The following is a 20,199-nucleotide window of genomic DNA, read 5'->3' as shown; positions in this document are numbered from 1 at the left end:
ATATAATATTAATACCAAAGTCTTTACAAGCACAGCTGAGATTAAAAACTAATTTAAAGCTTCCAAAGAAATTTTAGAAACCACTAACCATAGAAAAAGGATATAATTGATTGCACTAACTTGTTATAAAGAACCCAGGAGTCATTCCTATTTTCTGATCCATAAGAGTTTTCATAGAAAAATAAAGATGAAATAGTAAATGATACTGCATGTAATTATCATAATGGTTAAGGAAAACAGGAAATGCAAACCTCCATTAGTTCACTTGGCCCCTAACTATTGCTCAGAAAATGGCAGGTCTTACTTCATCGATTGTGATTTACAATTAACATCTATAACATGTGCCATAGGGACCTGGTTATGAATATCCCAGTCAGTGGCTTAAAAATGGCTGAGCTCAGGCTGAAGAAGAAAATACAGGTATAAATATGGATTTAAATATCTTAAACCTGTCAGCATTCCAGGAAAAGTAACTGAAACTGCACACCTTACTAATGCAAAATCATCAGATATTAAAGAGGGCTGCTGCTGCTGCTGCTGCTAAGTCGCTTCAGTTGTTTCCGACTCTGTGCGACCCCATAGACAGCAGCCCAGCAGGCTCCCCCATCCCTGGGATTCTCCAGGCAAGAACATTGGAGTGGGTTGCCATTTCCTTCTCCAATGCATGAAAGTGAAAAGTCAAAGTGAAGTCGCTCAGTCATGTCCGACTCTTAGCGACCCCATGGACTGCAGCCTACCAGGCTCCTCCATCCACGGGATTAAAGAGGGCACATTAATGTAATTCATTGTTACTCCAATGATCTTACAGAATTAAGAGCACATTCATAACATCCAGAGTTGTCTCCAAGGAAAAACTTTGAGTTGGGGAATATCTGGATCATAAAGTAATTTCCTTAGGTCAGAGTAAAGGCAATTTATCTGTGAATATTACTTCCATAGCATATTAGATATAGCACAAGTTAGTGACAAAGTGACCTTTCTCTTAAACAGTTAATAGATTCACTATAATTTTCTTCAACTTTGGGGAACTAAATATGTTCCATAGTCTTAGAAGTCTTAAATACCAATTTCCCTCAAAAATTTCTACCATCCTGCTCACCACTATCCTCCCTTTGTAGAGTTATAAGTTTTATAATTTTCACATTTGTTAATTTTGATTCCAGGTTTAATCATTCATCATATTTTCAGATGTAAAATCCATTATTGCTAAATTGGCATTTTCCTAATAGATTTTTTTTCTTGACCTTTTATATCACAACTAAGCTATCTTTTTGTTGTCCAATCTTTCAGTCGTTTTCTACTCTTTGTGACTCTTGGAGCCCTCCAGGTTCCTCTGTCCATGGGATTTTCCAGGCAAGAATACTAGAGTGGATCACCATGCCCTCCTCCAGGGGATCTGCCCAACCCAGGGATCAAACCCATGTCTCCTATATTGGCAGGTGAGTTCTTTACCTCTGAGCCACTAGGGAAGCCAAAATGAATGTTAACTTAACTTGAATATTTTTTTACTATCTGTTGAGAAAAATAAAAAATTATATTGAGAGATAGAAGAGTAAGCCAAAGTTCCCTGATTAAAGAAATTTGAAATCTGCTTGCTCCTATGTATGGAAGTGGAACAGATTAGGCTGAATGGAGAAGGAATGATATTACCTCTCATTGATACAATTTATTTAGATATGTATTTTCTAAATTGGCTGTGACTTTTAGTAAAAATGAAATAGGAGCATTCTTGATTGTTGGGGAAAGGTAGTTGTTTCCCAGAGAACACCTCAAGCGTGGATATGCAAAGCCAACTATGAGATTTTCCACAATAGCAACATTGTCCAATACACCATAGTCAGTTCTATCTGGTTTTGGCTGTATATTATTTTAATAGTCCAGGGGAAATGACACAGAGCCAGGGATTTCCTAAAAGGGATGTAGCAAAAGAAAACAGAGAGAGAAAAAAAAAATGGGCCAATTAGAGCAGTAAGCCATTTCCGGATGCTAAGGAGGGTATGCTTGGGAATGGAGTTCAGGTGCTCTAGGGAGATAACTGTGATGTTAGGATGCAGCTGTTTTTTTTGGTCAAGTTAAAGCTGAAACAACTCTCACAAAACTAACCAGGTCTTCTCTTAATAGGTGTATTTTGGTTATATGTATATGTAGGTTTCTGGGAGATGGCAAAAGTAGTGCCTGATAGTTTTTCAATTTCTAATATTTAATATGTAAATGGTGTTTACACTTGTTAGTATTTATCTGAAAATGGCATATTATGTAAACACAATCCAAGAATACCTGGGTGAACTCATAGCATATGATACAGTTTCATATTAAAAAAAATACTCCTCTGTTATTAAAAAAAAAACTATATTTTAAAAGGAGGGTGCATTGAAAATAAGTTTAGGTATTTATAGAAGTCTCTTGAATAGCCAGTGAAAAATTTTGGCTATTATGTTATATGGCAAAGCATTTTAAAGAACCTGTTCTTCCATGGATCTTTCTGATAACTCATGGTGGCACAGCAAACTCTGTCTCACCCCAGACCTGGACCACTCCAAGCCTGGGCCACTCAGTTCTCCTACTCACCTACCCTTCGCTTGAATTTCCAGATTTATTTCTCTCTTCAGGCACTAGCTGAAAATTCTTTATATAAAGAATTTTTATAAATCTTTATATAAAGGTTCAGCTCTTCAGCCCTATTCTTTCTCCTAATTGGCATAACAAAAGACCTAACGGATTATTTAATAAGACAGAATTTTCTAATATTGCAGAGGGATGTGTCTGTTTGCTTTAAGGATGCTGTTTCAGTACTAAAGAGTAACTAACGGTCATGAAATCATGTAAATACTTCCAGTTTACATGAAGTAAGCACCAGGTTAAAGTACGTATGTACTGGATTTCATTGTCTTCTTAAAAGTCATACTTTGTCTCAAAGTACTATCTTCATTTTTGTCCCCCCACCCTTCATTTTTCTACTTGTACTTATCTTCAAAGTGCAAGTTTATAAACAGCTGTCCATATTTTCAGGCACTATTTTCTAATAAGACATTTCCCAAACTGTATTTTTAAATCTCTAGGAATCATAGCATAGCATAAAAGAAGCATTTCAAAAAAAAAGTAGCCCTGAGTATGCACACAAAAGTTTAAAATCAAAGTGAACTCCTCTGAGCTGATTTCTTAGGTCAAGGAGAGAAAATGGTCTTTGAATGCCTGATAAGGTCACAGACACAATTTCCAGTGCATTTATGGTAAATCCATGTGACAACTCCTACAGCCACTAACCTGCGTCTGCCCTCAGGGTACCCTGTACAATCTTCTTTGCATGTCTGGGATGGTTGAGGGGGCAGCAGGAGCCCTCTGAGAAATGTAAGACTTAGGAAATATTAGCAGTGGCTCACATAGAGCATTTCCAGTTGAAACCAGAAGTGATGAGGAACTTTATCTTACAAATGTGCTAGAAACCAGAAGTTACTATGAAATAAATTCACGGACTGGTTGTGGTGACTTTGCAATAAAAGTTGTAATTAAAAATTGTCATTAATGCTGGAATCCTTAACTCATTGGCCCTAAAATACATATTATAGGACTTTGTGAATTTTGGTTGTTGTTGTTCAATTGCTAAGTCATGTCTCATGAACTGGAACACACCAGGCTTCCCTGTCCTTCAGTATCTCCCGAGTTTCCTCAAACTGTGCTCAAATAGTGTCTATTGAATCAGCGATGCCATCCTTTGGGAATTTAGGTAGTAAAATTTATATTATATTTAAATTGTTAAGAATTATGATGATACTATAGCCTAACTGTAAATTTATTCTAGTAATGGCTGTATAATGATACTTGCCTCTGGGTTTGATGGAATAACTGCTATGGGTTATTATAGACACAATACCTGTTATTCAAAGTCTCTCTGGATAGCTCCAAAGCATGAAACACATCCCTTTATGAACTCCTTCCAGATGAAATACATGTTTTGGACAATTTATTTTGGGCCAAGAATTACTATTTGGTATTTGGTGTTACCTCCAGAACTGTGTAGGAGTCTGAATTTGTAATGGCAATCACTTTCAGTACAAAGTGAGTTATGTCCTTAAAATAAAATGGCATTCTATGAATTCAGGGAAATATAAAGACTGTAAAATAGTGAAGAAATGTTATATGTTCTAGATATTTATGTATCTATTCAAGCATTTAGAATGGAGCAAGACAAGAAAAAAGTAGAAAAAAATGTTGAAAAAGTAAATGAAATTAGTTGTATCCTACATAGTGCAAGAATAATCTCCTGGGTTACAAGTAAGATATTTCCATCAACCTGCAGAAAAATACATGTTGAAAAGGCCTTATCGTAGCATCTGACAGAATTTTTATTTGCTTACTCACCCACAGGAGACATTTCTGGAACACTAGCAATGTAAGGTCCATCCAAAAACTTCGGCTCATTATCATTAATATCCTGCACTTTGATGATGAATTCTGATTCAGGCTCCAGGGGCTTCCTGGTTTCTATGTCCACAGCCTGAGCACGAAGGGTGTAGAAAGGTTTTTCCTCTCTATCCAGGCTCCTTATGGCATGAATGTCCCCTGTAGTTTCATCAATGGTAAAAACGGTGCCAGCGCCATCTCCCGAGAGGGTGTATTTTACAGTGCCCTCTCCTTTATCTAAGTCAGAATGGAGCTTTAGGGAGAGAGAGACAGAGAGAAACACAATTAAAGGGATGGTCACATGTTAAAAAGTCATACTTGCAGTATAATTTTTTATTAGAAAAGTTAAACCAAAATCTTACGGCTCTTTTTTCCCTTTTATTTCACTAATGTTTTTTTTACAAATATTTTTAACACAAAAATGTGAAAAATGTATGGGGAGCGCCTACATATACTATATATCTCAGAGATTCCAGTTTCCCTTTCAGTCTTACTATACAGGACTTTTGATTTATCACATAGGTAGATCACACATCTATCCTTTCATTAACTCTCCTGTCAATCTATCTTATTTCTCCACGCATTACAGAGATCAGAAGTATAGCCTCAAATCCATCAACATGTATAAATATAATGATTTTGAACATTTACTTCTTTCACATACTTTGGGGGATGAAATTTCATAAAATGAAATGCACAACTCTTAAGCATACTTATTGCTTCATTTTAAATGACTGTTGTATTAAAATAAATTAGCTGATATATATTAAATCAGTCCATAGTGTCACAAAGAATCGGGCATGACTGAGCATGCACATGCATGCACACATTTTAACCAAAAACCTTCCAAATACCCTGAAGATAGAAGTCGATAATGTGCATCCAGTGAGAGAGATAGTAAAAACAAAACAAAACTCAGAAAACACTATCTTTTCATTTGAAAGGAGAGGACAGTTTTGGCGTACCAGGTCGATTTTAGATATGAATGATGGAGTATCTCATTTTAACAGACTGACTCTCAGTGAGTTATTCAATCTTACTCAGCCAGATGATGGGTAGAATAACTGGTTATTCCTTCTGATTCACAAATATTTAGCTATAATCTGTACTATATATTTGAAGTTTCGAATTTATGCTAATTTCTTTTGAAATTCAGCACATGTCTAATTGACTGTAATACAATATGGAATGAGAAACATAGAAATATAATAGAGGAGAAGACCATTAAGAAGAGAAGTTATTATTGTGTTTATTGTGTATTATTGTATTGTAAATCAGTGTTTTTCAAACTGGAGTCCAAGATTTAACATAAGATGACCCTGATGCTGGGAAAGATTGAAGGCAAAAGGAGAAGAGGGCAGCAGAAGATGAGATGGTGACTGACTCAATGGACACGAACTTGAGCAAACTCCAGGAAATAGTGGAGTATAGGGAAGCCTGGTGTGCAGCAGTCCATGGGGGCCACAAAAAGTCAGACACAACTGAAGCAGCTGGGCATGTATGCAAATTATATAAATGTTTCATTATACACAATCTCTAAGAACATGTATAAGTGAAAGTCACTCAATTGTGTTCGACTGTTTGACACTCCATGGACTATACAGTCCATGGAATTCTCCAGGCCAGAATACTGGAGTGGGTAGCCTTTCCTTTCTCCTGGGGATCTTCCCATACCAGGGATCAAACCCAGGTCTCCCTCATTGAAGGCGGATTCTTCACCAGCTGAACCACAAGAGAACTGCCAAGAATATGTATACTCATATATATAATGTGAATAATATACATTCATATTCTAGTTAAATTTAAAAGGATGCCTATTTTTATAAATAATATTAATTTTCATCCAGATACTGATCTGAAATGTTTTAAAATATGTTTTATCTGATTTCAATGTTCAAATTTTTGGATTTAAAAGCTCATTCCAGTCAACAGAGTAACCAAAGAAAATATGTTGAACTTCTAGTGAAACTGAAACCATTTGCGCCATATTTGAGAAGGCAATGGCAACCCACTCCAGTACTCTTGCCTGGGAAATCCCATGGACGGAGAAGCCTTGTAGGCTACAGTCTATGGGGTCGAGAAGAGTCAGACACGACTGAGCGACTTCACTTTCACGCACTGGAGGAGGAAATGGCAACCCACTCCAGTACTCTTGCCTGGAGAATCCCAGGGACGAGCAGCTTGGTGGGCTGCCATCTGTGGGGTCACACTGATGTGACTTAGCAGCAGCAGCAGCATGCAAGTATAACTCTCTTGCAAAATTTTGGATAAAGATGAGTTTTGTTTTTCTTAATGTTTCAACACACCCTAAAAGTTTTGAAAATATTTTAAAGCATATAATAATCCTTTGCAAATAAGCATTGTGTGTATTCAGTTCAGTTCAGTCACTCAGTCGTGTCCGACTCTTTGCGACCCCATGAACTGCAACACGCCAGGCCTCCCTGTCCATCACCATCTCCTGGAGTTCACTCAAATTCACGTCCATCGAGTCAGTGATGCCATCCAGCCATCTCATCCTCTGTCGTCCCCTTCTTCTCCTGCCCCCAATCCCTCCCAGCATCAGAGTCTTTTCCAATGAGTCAACTCTTCCCATGAGGTGGCCAAAATACTGGAGTTTCAGCTTTAGCATCATTCCTTCCAAAGAACACCCAGGACTGCTCTCCTTTAGAATGGATTGGTTGTATCCCCTTGCAGTCCAAGGGACTCTCGAGAGTCTTCTCCAACACCACAGTTCAAAAGCATCAATACTTCAGCACTCAGCTTTCTTCACAGTCCAACTCTCACATCCATACATGACCACTGGAAAAACCATAGCCTTGACTAGACAGACCTTTGTTGGCAAAGTAATGTCTCTGCTTTTCAATATGCTTTCTAGGTTGGTCATAACTTTTCTTCTAAGGAGTAAGCGTCTTTTAATTTCATGGCTGCAGTCACCATCTGCAGTGATTTTGGAGCTCAAAAAAATAAAGTCTGGCACTGTTTCCACTGTTTCCCCATCTATTTGCCATGAAGTGTGGGACCAGATGCCATGATCTTCGTTTTCTGAATGTAGAGCTTTAAGCCAACTTTTTCACTCTCCTCCTTCACTTTCATCAATTGTGTGTATTAGTAATATTAAAAAAAAATCACTCAACCTTATTACATCTTTGCTCTTAAACTCAACATCTTCCTTTAGATTCAGTAAAATAACATCATCCTTAATATTAATGTCATATAAAATGAACATATAAACTGTTCATTTTGTGAATTGTATTTATTTCAAATGGCTCTGAAGTACACTTGCATAAGCAAAGAATTTATACTGGGTGAATGCTATAACTTAAACAATGAGAAAACTATAAAGGAGCACCGCATTTTTTTTTTTCCTTAAAAGTTTCTGTATATTTTACTCAAGTCTAAGTAAAATTGCTAAAAATGACAGGAAGAAGTGTTTTTTCCTCCTAATATTTTATAAACTGCTATGAAGCATAGGAAGTTTCAAGCGTAAAATCAAGCTGTAGAGAAATGTTCTTTGAACTTAGGAATTTCAAATTACAATTTTCACCCATACTATTAAAGATTTTCAACACAGTGAGCATTACTTTTGCTTTCAAATTTATCTGAAAATATGAGACAGGCAAAAGCAATGACTTTATAAACTGGATCCATTTTGCCAATGGCCCCAAAGAATATCTGCTAATTTTGTGGGAACCAAGTGAAAATTCTAAGTAGGTTTTTACAATGTGATCCAAATAGAGTTACCAAAAATATCTTCATTTAGCCAAAATCAGAACTGTTTTCTTTTCAAACTGACATAAGACCAAAAAAGCAAATGTGTTTTCAGTTCATGGATCCAAGATCCAAATTAAATTCAATTGCTGCTACTCCTTACACATCTATCTTTTCCTCCTAATTTAAGTTGGGTTCTGCAGAGATTAAAGCTTCAGAAGAAATGTATGAAAAGATGTTGAAACTTAAACTGAAAAAAAGATTGATGAAGGTAAAATTCTCTGGAGGATTAGAATGGTTATAGCAGTTTATTACATGATAATACCTTAAAGAAGATCACTTGTAGTATCTGGCATTGACAGGCAATGTTTAAAATTATTTATTCTGTATTGATTGAGGCCACTATATGCATAACTAGCTAAAAGTATAGGTATTTTTGCAACATTAGTTCTAATGTTTGGAGAAGGCAATGGCACCCCACTCCAGTGCTCTTGCCTGGAAAATCCCATGGACGAAAGAGCCCGGAAGGCTGCAGTCCATGGGGTTGCTGAGGGTCGGACATGACTTCACTTTCACTTTCATGCATTGGAGAAGGAAATGGCAACCCACTCCAGTGTTCTTGCCTGGAGAATCCCAGGGATGGGGAGCCTGGTGGGCTGCCGTCTATGGGGTCGCACAGAGTTGGACATGACTGAAGTGACTTCAAAGCAGTTTTAATGTTAAATGATGTTGGCTTGATGTTGGGTATCTTTGAATTTTTTTTTTTTTTTGTATTACATATAAAATAATTTGAGTAGAGAATGTTATAAGCTAACATGAAATCTCCACCATCCTCTTACCTAGAGATAACTATCACTTTATACCCTTTCCATTATATATATACATATTCTTCTATAAATATATATGAAAGTTTCTATATATATATATATTTATATATGATTTATGTGCTGCTGTACTGTGCAGTCTCTTCAGTCATGTCCAACTCTTTGTGACCCTAATGACCATAGAGTGCAAGGCTCCTCTGTCCATGTAATTCTCCAAGCAAGAATACTGAAGAATGCCCTCCTCCAGGGTATCTTCCTGACCCAAAGATCGAACTCATGTGTCTTGAGTCTCTTGCATTGGCAGGCAGGTTCTTTACCACTAGTGACAACTGGGAAGCCTGTAATTTTATATGTATATATAATATCCTCTTATTATAAATACATATAAACTTGATATAAAAATGAAAAATTGGTCAACATTTTCCATTACCATAATCATTTCCAGTGTAATTTTAAATTCTTCAGAATTACTTTTTAATACCTGCATTATATTTTTTAAAAGAAGTTGAGTGATTCAGTGGCTTTTGCTCATCCTTTCATAAGTATGTGATGACAATGTGTGTGTTGTCCTGTTTAATTCCATAATAAACAGGCAAATATAAACAGAAGGGTAATTATCCAGACCAAAAATGTGATGTTTTTTATGAATCAAAAGTTTTTGAATCTTGAATGATTCCAGAACTTGATCTCCATAGATAAATTTGATTTCTTAAACATTTTAGCAATACAATTCAGGCTCAGTTTACATTATGAAGCTACTTCTTTGTCTTAATTTTATTTAGCAGGAGAGAGGATTACAGAAGAGTTCACTTATTGAGTTTCATCTTTTGGGTTGTGTAACTGTGAACAATCACAGATGCCATTTTACAGAGGAGCTTTAAGCTTCATGTATAGCAAGCTAATAACTCGACAAGGATAAAATTATTTTCCTTTATAACAATTTAAAAATAACAGCAAGAAATGTTTCTTATTCCAATTGTTTTGCTTTAAAAGCTGTTTCTGAGTAGGTGCTGACTATATTTACAGACTGAAGCGGCCAACTCCAGTAATATCATCTTTTAGTATTGACACTTAAAATAAAATTTCTGCCAGAAACAGAGTTCCATAAATGGTGTATATAGAAATATGCACTGTCCAGGCAGTTGTTTTGTGGAAGTGGTGTTGTTATTTTCTCATGTTTTCCAAGTCATCTCAGATGGAGCGTGAAAATGAGATGCCAAGAGAGGCTTAAAAAAGATACTGAGGACTAGCTTCAGAATGTGAGCAAATCTGAATTCCAGTGCCTAAAAGTTTTGAGAAAGCCAGCTTAAAGTTAAATGTTTACTAGCATCTCCCTGATTATATTTTAGAAACTGATGCACCAAAAAAAAAAAAATTTATTCTTATTTTCTCTGAGTTTAAAAGTGCACATAATATCACTACAACCAGCAGTTATTTTATTTCCATTTGCTATTTCCCAGGATAAGCAGTGGTCACCAGGCATGAGAAGGGTATAGAGTACGTTGGGCAGAAAAATGTATAATTTTGACAAATTTTTTTACTGGAAAGTTAAAAATTTGTTGTTGTTGTTCAATTGTTAACTCATGCCTGACTCTTTGTGACCCTATTGACACAAGCAGGTCAGGTATCCCTATCCTTCAGTATCTCCTGGAATTTACTCAATCTCATGACCTGAGTCAGTGAAGCCATCCAACCATCTCATCCTCAGTCATCCTCTTCTCCTCCTGCCCTCACTCCTTCCTAGCATCAGGATCTTTTCCAATGAATCGGTTCTTTGCATCCAGTGGCCAAAGTGTTGGAGCTTCAGCTTCAGCATCAGTCCTTTCAGTGAATATTCAGGGTTGATTTCGTTTAGGACTAACTGATTTGGTCTCCTTGCTGTCCAAGAGACTCTCAAGAGCCTTCTTCAGCATCACAATTTGAAAGAAATATTTGACTTGGTGTAAATACCTGCAAACTACCTTACTATGTGTTTATGGATAGTATGGTATTATGGGTATTAATCTAACCTGCTTTTTAGATTATATTGTAAACAATTTGCTTTTTCAATAAGTATGAATTTATTACATCTATTTATGTTAATCACAAGTATTTTAATCAAAAAAATACATTGAAATGGCTAAAATCAGAGTATGGAAGTGTTTATAATATACCGTTTTTACACTCCTTTTCTCTGTCTTTCTCATCAGGGAAATCTGTATCTATTGTCTAACAGAAACCAACAGACATCAGTAACACTGATGTCTGATTGATATATCCATTGCAAGTAAAGAGCTTGTTTTTTCTCCCCCTTATATTTTCTTCTAAAATGTTTGCAACCTTATTTTCATTTTGAAATTCTAATAATTTAGAACATTGTCTCCAAGTATGAGTTTATGTGTGCTTGTGTTTTGAATAGTGGTCTAGATATGAGTTGATACATTTATGATTCTTTCATTGGGTTGGGCACTTAGCAAATTCTTTCAATTCAAAAACTATTTTCCTTCAGCACTGAGAAATTTCCTTCTATGGTTATTTCCATAATTAAGTTCTATCCTCTGTCTTTTCTATTGTTTATCTAGAATTCATTCATTCAATGTTAGACCTCATGCACCTTCTATAAATAGTATACTCTTTCTACAGTTATTCATTCCTATATATTTTGGTCTATTATATGAAAAAATTAAAACTTATCTTAAAATTATGTATTATTTTCTATATTTTCAAAGTCAGTAAACATGTCCCCATGTGTGCATACATGCACACATAACAGACATATTAATTTCCAAGATTTTTTTCGTTTACTATGAATGTCCCCACTTAATAGAATCATGCTTGTTTTGTGTACACTGGGGATGCCTGAAACTTTTTGAGAACTCTAATTTGTACGTATATGTGCATGCGTGTGTGTGTGTGTGTGTGTGTGTGTGTGTTCCCTAAACTTTCTGTTGCTTCAGGATCACTTTTTGTTTTTGGAATTTGAGGCTTTATTTTTCATATCACTGGCTTTCCTCAAATGTTTGATGACTCTCACTCATCAGTTCATATTTAAGAGTTTTGAAATTGCAGGATGAATTTATTGATTACAGTTTTGTCCTAGGTTGAATAGACAATGGAGTTCTATCAGTAGCCTAATTCTTTTCAGATTTTCTTTAGAAGAACTTCTTTAAAAAAAAAAAATCTTTATTGTTTACATTTGACTCATTTATGTCTGGATTCCATGCATTATCATGCAAGTGGGAGGAATTCTGTACACAGACTATCAGTTAATCTCCATATTTTATCATCCTTTTCTCTTAATCGTTAGCATTTTTTAGTTTTTTTCAGAATTGTTCCTCCTTAGTTGGATCCCTCTCAATACAAATGCTTGTAAGTAGCTTTGAATTTATTTGACCAGTCACCAATCCTTCATCCACTTACTGGTTTATAGAAATTGGCTATACTGCCTGATGCCCTGCATACCACCTCGATCAAGATTATAGCCGTCATCACCCAGTCATATTCAATTTTCTCCTCTTATGACTCCAAATATAGTTCTTTAGTTTTTTAACATTGATTCAAGCAAGATTCAAGCATTGCATTTGAATTTTGTCTTTATTTTCTTTAAGTTTAAAACAACCATGCCTATTAATATTATGTTCTTGTTATTATCTTCTTTAAAAAACTAGGCTCTCATTTTAAATGTGTCTGCCAGAACAAGAGACTTCCTGATGTGTCTTTAAATCTTTACTATTCTGTCTTAGACTATCTCTTCTTCAGTTTTTAAGTATATATGAGTCAATATGGTGCCATACCAGTGTGTGTATGTGGTGTCAAGCTGCTTCAGTCGTGTCCACTGTGTGTGACCCTGTGGACTGTAGCTGGCCATGTTCCCCTGTTCATGGGATTCCCTAGGCAAGGATATTGGAGTAAGTTGCCATTATGCCCTACTTAATATTGAGATCCTTGTAACACAAATTACAGACGTCTTCCACCAGCCATCTTCATAAACACATTCAGTCTAAGAAAAAAACTTCCCAGTATAGGATGTGCCTCAGTAAATTTTGGTGTAATAGCAGCATGTAAGTGGTCATATTTATTTTCAGTTTGAAAATCTACGATTATGAAGGCTGTAGAATGACTTAGTACTATGGTTCAGCAGTCCATGCATGAGATAGGAGATAATATTATTTACATACAGGATTCATTCTAGTAAATGGGCCAAAATGAATATAAGAAAATTTTATGTGAGTTTCTTTGGCTGAAATAATCTTATTATGTATAAAGCAAACTACTTTTGCTACATTTTCCTTGGTGAACATAAAAGACTTAGTGTGCCCTGTTTTGTAGTTGCTCAGTTCTCAGGACCTTACAGTGGTCATTGTAAGAACTACAAAGTGATTAGATTATGTTCAAGGAATAGTTTATTGATGAAAGACCAGACACAAAGATGATCTATAACCCTGCCAGAATAATGACACAATGCAAAAATTCTGTCTTTTAGAAGCCACAGAATGCCTAAGAATATTTGGCATTCTATTCCATTCTGCCCCCTAAGGGGACTCATTTGTTCTTCCTAGCTTGACTGTTGTCATTTGAGCAAGGGGAATGCCATTTTACAAGTCTGGGAATTCCCTTTAACAGCCCAATGTGAGTTCAGAACTCCCCTGACTGGGTTACAGACCCAAAGCTATTTATCATCTGGAAATATTTCACCTTCTATTTAAGAGAGTAGAAATTCATTTCAAAAAGGCCCACACCTCCCCCGAGATAAGCCACAGACAAGCAAAGAAGAACAAAGACTATTTACAATGCTTGGGAACAATAAAAATTGATGTGCTTGGATATATTACACATCCCATTAAAGAAAAAACATACTCTTCACCGGATGTTCTCTTTCATCTTTCTTTTTCTCCTTGAAGACTGCATGTGTGGCTACATGTGAGGAGCATCCTAACTAATTTTTTAGATTGTCATATTTTACAACTTTAGCTGTTACAGATTACTTTATATCATTTGAGAGTGTCACAATGTATTAATAGGTACTTCTGTAAAAGTTTGAGAGGTCATTGGAATGGTGCCTGGATTTAGGAGGAAAAATATGCGTAGACAAGGTCAAAATAATTTCTTTCCTACAATTCCAAAGCTGTAAAACATTTTTCACAAGGTCAGATTTTTGGTTAAAAAAAAAAAAATCTTAAACAATAAACTAGCAATAAACTAGTCATTAAATTGTCAGAAACAGAATCTCTCTTTGCAGTAACATTGTATTTTATGTATGATTTCAAATAAGGTTATTTTTCAGAATGCTAGATAAATTTGTATGATTTATTCTAAATGTAAAGTAAATGCCAAAAATAATGTGGAAAGTAATGCCAATAAAATGGATTATTAGTAATCAAGATACAGTGTTATAACTAGAGGTAATTTATTACCATTTTGTCTGTGTGTTACTACTTTTATTATTTGCCTTTACTGAATAGCAAGCACTATGTTGTATATTTTATAAGCTTTATTTAATTCTCAAAATGATCAGTGATATGCTAAAATTAGAAATTTGAGAGATAAAATTTTTAAACTAAATTCTAGTAGTTTAACATGTTTAAACATTTTCAACAGCTATATGTTCTATCCTAAATTCTTAGTAAGTGTATCTAATAACTCTAATAAAGCAAGCAGACCGAAATACTAACTCTAATATAAATCATGGAATGATCTAAAATCTATGATTATGAGCACCAAAATTTAGGTTTAGAGTCCTAAATCCATTTATCCTTACCTGGACATTACTGTGTAACTTAATACATGTCTTTGGACTTCAGAATCCTCATATGTAAAATGTGGATTTTAACATTTATATCATAAATTTGGGGAATACTGTAGACAATTTGACTTCATATTGTCCATTTTCCTTCATTTATCTCCATTTATATCCAAATGAGCCCAGGATAGCAATATTTGTTTTCATTTGTATCAATTTATGCTCATATGTGCTAATTGGATCCAAAATAGTGGAAAAAAATGCTATCAGGCTTCTACTTTTAGCTAGACAATTTTTAGTGCTTTTATATACTTTCTATATTTAATGCTCAGAACAACCCTACAGATACAACTCTATTAACATCATACAATAGACCAGTTAGACCTAATTGATATCTATAGGACATTTCATCCCAAAACAATGAATTTCACCTTTTTCTCAAGCGCACATGAAAACTTCTCCAGGATAGATCACATCCTCGGCCATATCTAGCCTCGGTAAATTCAAAAAAATTGAAATCATTCCAAGCATCTTTTCTGACCACAATGCAGTAAGATTAGATCCCAATTACAGGAGAAAAACTATTAAAAATTCAAACATATGGAGGCTGAACAGCACGCTGCTCAATAACCAACAAATCACAGAAGAAATCAAAAAGGAAATCAAAATTTGCATAGAAACGAATGAAAATGAAAACACAACAACCCAAAACCTGTGGGACACTGTAAAAGCAGTCCTAAGGAGAAAGTTCATAGCAATACAGGCATAACTCAAAAAATAAGAAAAAAGTCAAATAAATAACCTAAATCTACACCTAAAACAACTAGACAAGGAAGAAATGAAGAACCCCAGGGTTAGTAGAAGGAAAGAAATCTTAAAAATTAGGGCAGAAATAAATGCAAAAGAAACAAGAGACCATAGCAAAAATCAACAAAGCCAAAAGCTGGTTCTTTGAAAGGATCAATAAAATTGACAAACCATTAGCCAGACTCGTCAAGAAACAAAGGAAGAAAAATCAAATCAATAAAATTAGAAATGAAAATGGAGAGATCACAACAGACAACACAGATATACAAAGGATCATAAGAGACTATCAGCAATTATATGCCAATAAAATGGACAACGTGGAAGAAATGGACAAATTCTTAGAAAAGTACAACTTTCCAAAACTCAACCAGGAAGAAATAGAAAATCTTAACAGACCCATCACAAGCACAGAAATTGAAACTGTAATCAGAAATATTCCAGCAAACAAAACCCCAGGTCCAGATGGCTTCATAGCTGAATTCTACCAAAAATTTAGAGAAGAGCTAACACCTATCCTGCTCAAACTCTTCCAGAAAATTGCAGAGGAAGGTAAACTTCCAAACTCATTCTATGAGGCCACCATCACCCTAATACCAAAACCTGACAAAGATCCCACAAAAAAAGAAAACTACAGGCCAATATCACTGATGAACATAGATGCAAAAATCCTTATCAAAATTCTAGCAATCAGAATCCAACAACACATTAAAAAGATCATACACCATTGACCAAGTGGGCTTTATCCCAGAGATGCAAGGATTCTTCAATATCTGCAAATCAATCAATGTAATACACCATATTAACAAATTGAAAAATAAAAACCATATGATTATCTCAATAGATGCAGAGAAAGCCTTTGTCAAAATTCAACACCCATTTATGATAAAAACTCTCCAGAAAGCAGGAATAGAAGGAACATACCTCAACATAATAAAAACTATATATGACAAACCCACAGCAAACTTTATCCTCAATGGTGAAAAATTGAAAGCATTTCCCCTAAAGTCAGGAATAGGACAAGGCTGCCCACTCTCACCACTACTATTCAACATAGTTTTGGAAGTTTTGGCCACAGCAAACAGAGCAGAAAAAGAAATAAAAGGAATCCAAATTGGAAAAGAAGAAGTAAAACTCTCACTGTTTGCAGATGACATGATCCTCTACATAGAAAACATTAAAGACTCCACCAGAAAATTACTAAAACTAATCAATGAATATAGTAAAGTTGAAAGATATAAAATCAACATACAGAAATCCCTTGCATTCCTATAAACTAATAATGAGAAAATAGAGAAATTAAGGAAACAATTCCATTCACCATTGCAACGAAAAGAATAAAATACTTAGGAATATATCTACCTAAAGAAACTAAAGACCTATATATAGAAAACTATAAAACACTGGTGAAAGAAATCAAAGAGGACACTAATAGATGGAGAAATATACCATGTTCATGGATTATAAGAATCAATATAGTGAAAATGAGTATACTACCCAAAGCAATTTATAGATTCAATGCAATCCCTATCAAGCTACCAACGGTATTCTTCACAGAGCTAGAACAAATAATTTCACTCGAATAGCCAAAGCAATCTTGAGAAAGAAGAATGGGACTGGAGGAATCAACCTGCCTGACTTCAGGCTCTACTACAAAGCCATAGTCATCAAGACAGTATGGTACTGGCACAAAGACAGAAATATAGATCAGTGGAACAAAATAGAAAGCCCAGAAATAAATCCATGCACCTATGGACACCTCATCTTTGACAAAGGAGGCAAGAATATACAATGGATTAAAGACAATCTCTTTAACAAGTGGTGCTGGGAAAACTGGTCAACCACTTGTAAAAGAATGAAACTAGAACACTTTCTAACACCATACATAAAAATAAACTCAAAATGGATTAAAGATCTAAATGTAAGACCAGAAACTATAAAACTCCTAGAGGAGAACATAGGCAAAACACTTTCCGACATACATCACAGCAGGATCCTCTATGACCCACCTCCCAGAGTGATGAAAATAAAAGTAAATATAAACAAATGGAACCTAATTAAACTTAAAAGCTTCTGCACAACAAAGGAAACTATAAGCAAGGTGAAAAGACAGCCTTCAGAAGGGGAGAAAATAATAGCAAATGAAGCAACTGACAAACAACTAATCTCAAAAATATACAAGCAACTCCTCCAGCTCAATTCCAGAAAAATAAATGACCCAATCAAAAAATGGGCCAAAGAACTAAAAAGACATTTCTCCAAAGAAGACATACAGATGGCTAACAAACACATGAAAAGATGCTCAACATCACTCATTATCAGAGAAATTCAAATCAAAACCACTATGAGGTACCATTTCACGCCAGTCAGAATGGCTGCAATCCAAAAGTCTACAAGCAATAAATGCTGGAGAGGGTGTGAAGGAAAGGGAACCGTCTTACTTTGTTGGTGGGAATGCAAACTAGTACAGCCACTATGGAGAACAGTGTGGAGATTCCTTAAAAAACTGGAAATAGAACTGCCTTGTGACCCAGCAATCCCACTGCTGGGCATACACACTGAGGAAACCAGAAGGGAAAGAGACACGTGTACCCCAATGTTCATTGCAGCACTGTTTATAATAGCCAGGACATGGAAGCAACCTAGATGCCCATCAGCAGATGAATGGATAAGAAAGCAGTGGTACATATACACAATGGAGTATTACTCAGCTATTAAAAAGAATACATTTGAATCAGTTCTAATGAGGTGGATGAAACTGTAGCCTATTATACAGAGTGAAGTAAGCCAGAAAGAAAAACACCAATACAGTATCTGCTACTGCTAAGTCACTTCTGTCGTGTCCGACTCTGTGCGACCCCATAGACAGTAGCCCACCAGGTTCAGCCGTCCCTGGGATTCTCCAGGCAAGAACACTGGAGTGGGTTGCCGTTTCCTTCTCCAATGCATGAAAGTGAAAAGTGAAAGTGAAGTCGCTCAGTCGTGTCTGACTCTTAGTGATCCCATGGACTGCCGTGCACCTGGCTCCTCCATCCATGGGATTTTCCAGGCAAGAGTACTGGAGTGGGGTGCCATTGCCTTCCCCACCAATACAGTATACTAATGCATATATATGGAATTTAGAAAGCTGGTAACAATAACCCTGTATACGAGACAGCAAAAGAGACACTGATGTATAGAACAGTCTTGTGGACTCTGTGGGAGAGGGAGAGGGCGGGATGATTTGGGAGAATGGCATATGAAATGAGTCGCCAGTCCAGGTTCAATGTATGATACTGGATGCTTGGGGCTGGTGCACTGGGACGACCCAGAGGGATGGTATGGGGAGGGAGGAGGGAGGAGGTTTCAGGATGGAGAACACGTGTATACCTGTGGCGGATTCATGATAATATATGGCAAAACCAATATAAAGTTAAAAAATAAAATAAAAAAAAATCAAAACATCATCATCATTTTGTAGATACAGAAATTGAGGCACAGAGAGGCTGTTTCCTCAGGACACACATAGAAATATACAAAGATGAGATTCCAATCAGGTAGCCTACATAAATGCATGTCACTAGTACTTAAACCAAATGTTTCCTTTCAATTTGGAAATTATAATGTAATTTTCATTAATTTTCAAAATCATCTCTCTTGAGAGGAAGCACACATATATACATTGAATCTTTGGTCAGATAATTTTCTTAGCCACAGATGGAAGTTACCTAAGTCTTAGCTTTGTGAAATCAGTTGGAAGAACATCCAGTTGTATTATTATGGATGCATTAATGAGAATGGTTTTATTCAAAAATGCTTTGGACTGCCGACTAGTGATTGCACTACACACTAGAGAATGTCACTTAGCATTTTTTCACAACAACACAGGAGTCCAGAGTCCAGTAGGGAACAACATGAGCCATAATAACAAAGATATCCATTCAAAACACGGTTTCTACAGTTGTGGGCCTCTCAAATAACAATTTTCTACAGAAACTTTTGATAAGCATATACCATATAATTTAAAAATGTTATATCTGTGTTTTATTAAAATACAAAGTGATATTACATTTATAGTTAGAAAGCATCATCTAAGTAATATGCTGTGTCAATTACAGATTTGGAACAATTAATAGTCAGTTAGAAAGAGGTGAAAATCTCTTGGACAGAGGAGTCTGGCAGGCCAAAGATCATGGGATTACAAAAGAGTCAGACACAACTTAACCACTAAACAGCAGAACTGAACAATATTTATGTTGAGGAGAATATAACTTACTTTTATATCAATTAAAATTATTTTTTTGAAGATTTTGCACATGTTTACACTATAATTTGCTTTGAAACATATAAAAATCCACTATCTTAAAAACAAACTCGAGTAACTACTTCATTAAAGAAACGGTCATTAACATGTGTGGTCATTTCATCAATGTACTAATTACAATGTACTAATAACCACACAGATAAACATGTGAATGTGCTTCAGAATGTTTAGACATGTGTACATGTTATATGTGAGAGAAAAAAGAGGAAGAGTTGGTATTTATACATTTTCGAGTGTTCACACATGCATATTTTTATAAAATGAATAAAGGTCAAGTAGATATACATACTATAAATCAATGCTCTAAGAACTCAATCTGAAATTACATTATCTGCTTTCATTTTTTCAAGGGTGGTTTGAAGGTGACCCATTTTCTGTAGCATGCATTACTGTGGGGATTGCTTTATGTATTAAAGCACAAAGCCATCTCACTGAAGTCT

General features: G+C 35.5%; 1 protein-coding gene across 1 annotated transcript in view; it reads right to left on the bottom strand.

Annotated features, from left to right (window-relative positions):
* Window positions 1-20,199, bottom strand: part of CDH12 (cadherin 12) — a 481,738-nt gene that overhangs the window by 230,216 nt on the left and 231,323 nt on the right. The window contains exon 3 of the mRNA XM_070774812.1: window positions 4,360-4,654. Within this exon, the coding sequence (XP_070630913.1) occupies window positions 4,360-4,654 (295 nt within the window). The remainder of the gene's footprint in view (window positions 1-4,359; window positions 4,655-20,199) is intronic.

The sequence above is a fragment of the Bos indicus genome, chromosome 20 (genome assembly GCF_029378745.1).
Source record: "Bos indicus isolate NIAB-ARS_2022 breed Sahiwal x Tharparkar chromosome 20, NIAB-ARS_B.indTharparkar_mat_pri_1.0, whole genome shotgun sequence".
In the NCBI taxonomy this organism is placed as follows: domain Eukaryota; kingdom Metazoa; phylum Chordata; class Mammalia; order Artiodactyla; family Bovidae; genus Bos; species Bos indicus.
Note: the sequence above shows the minus strand (reverse complement) of the source record. Positions and strands in the feature narration are given on the sequence as shown.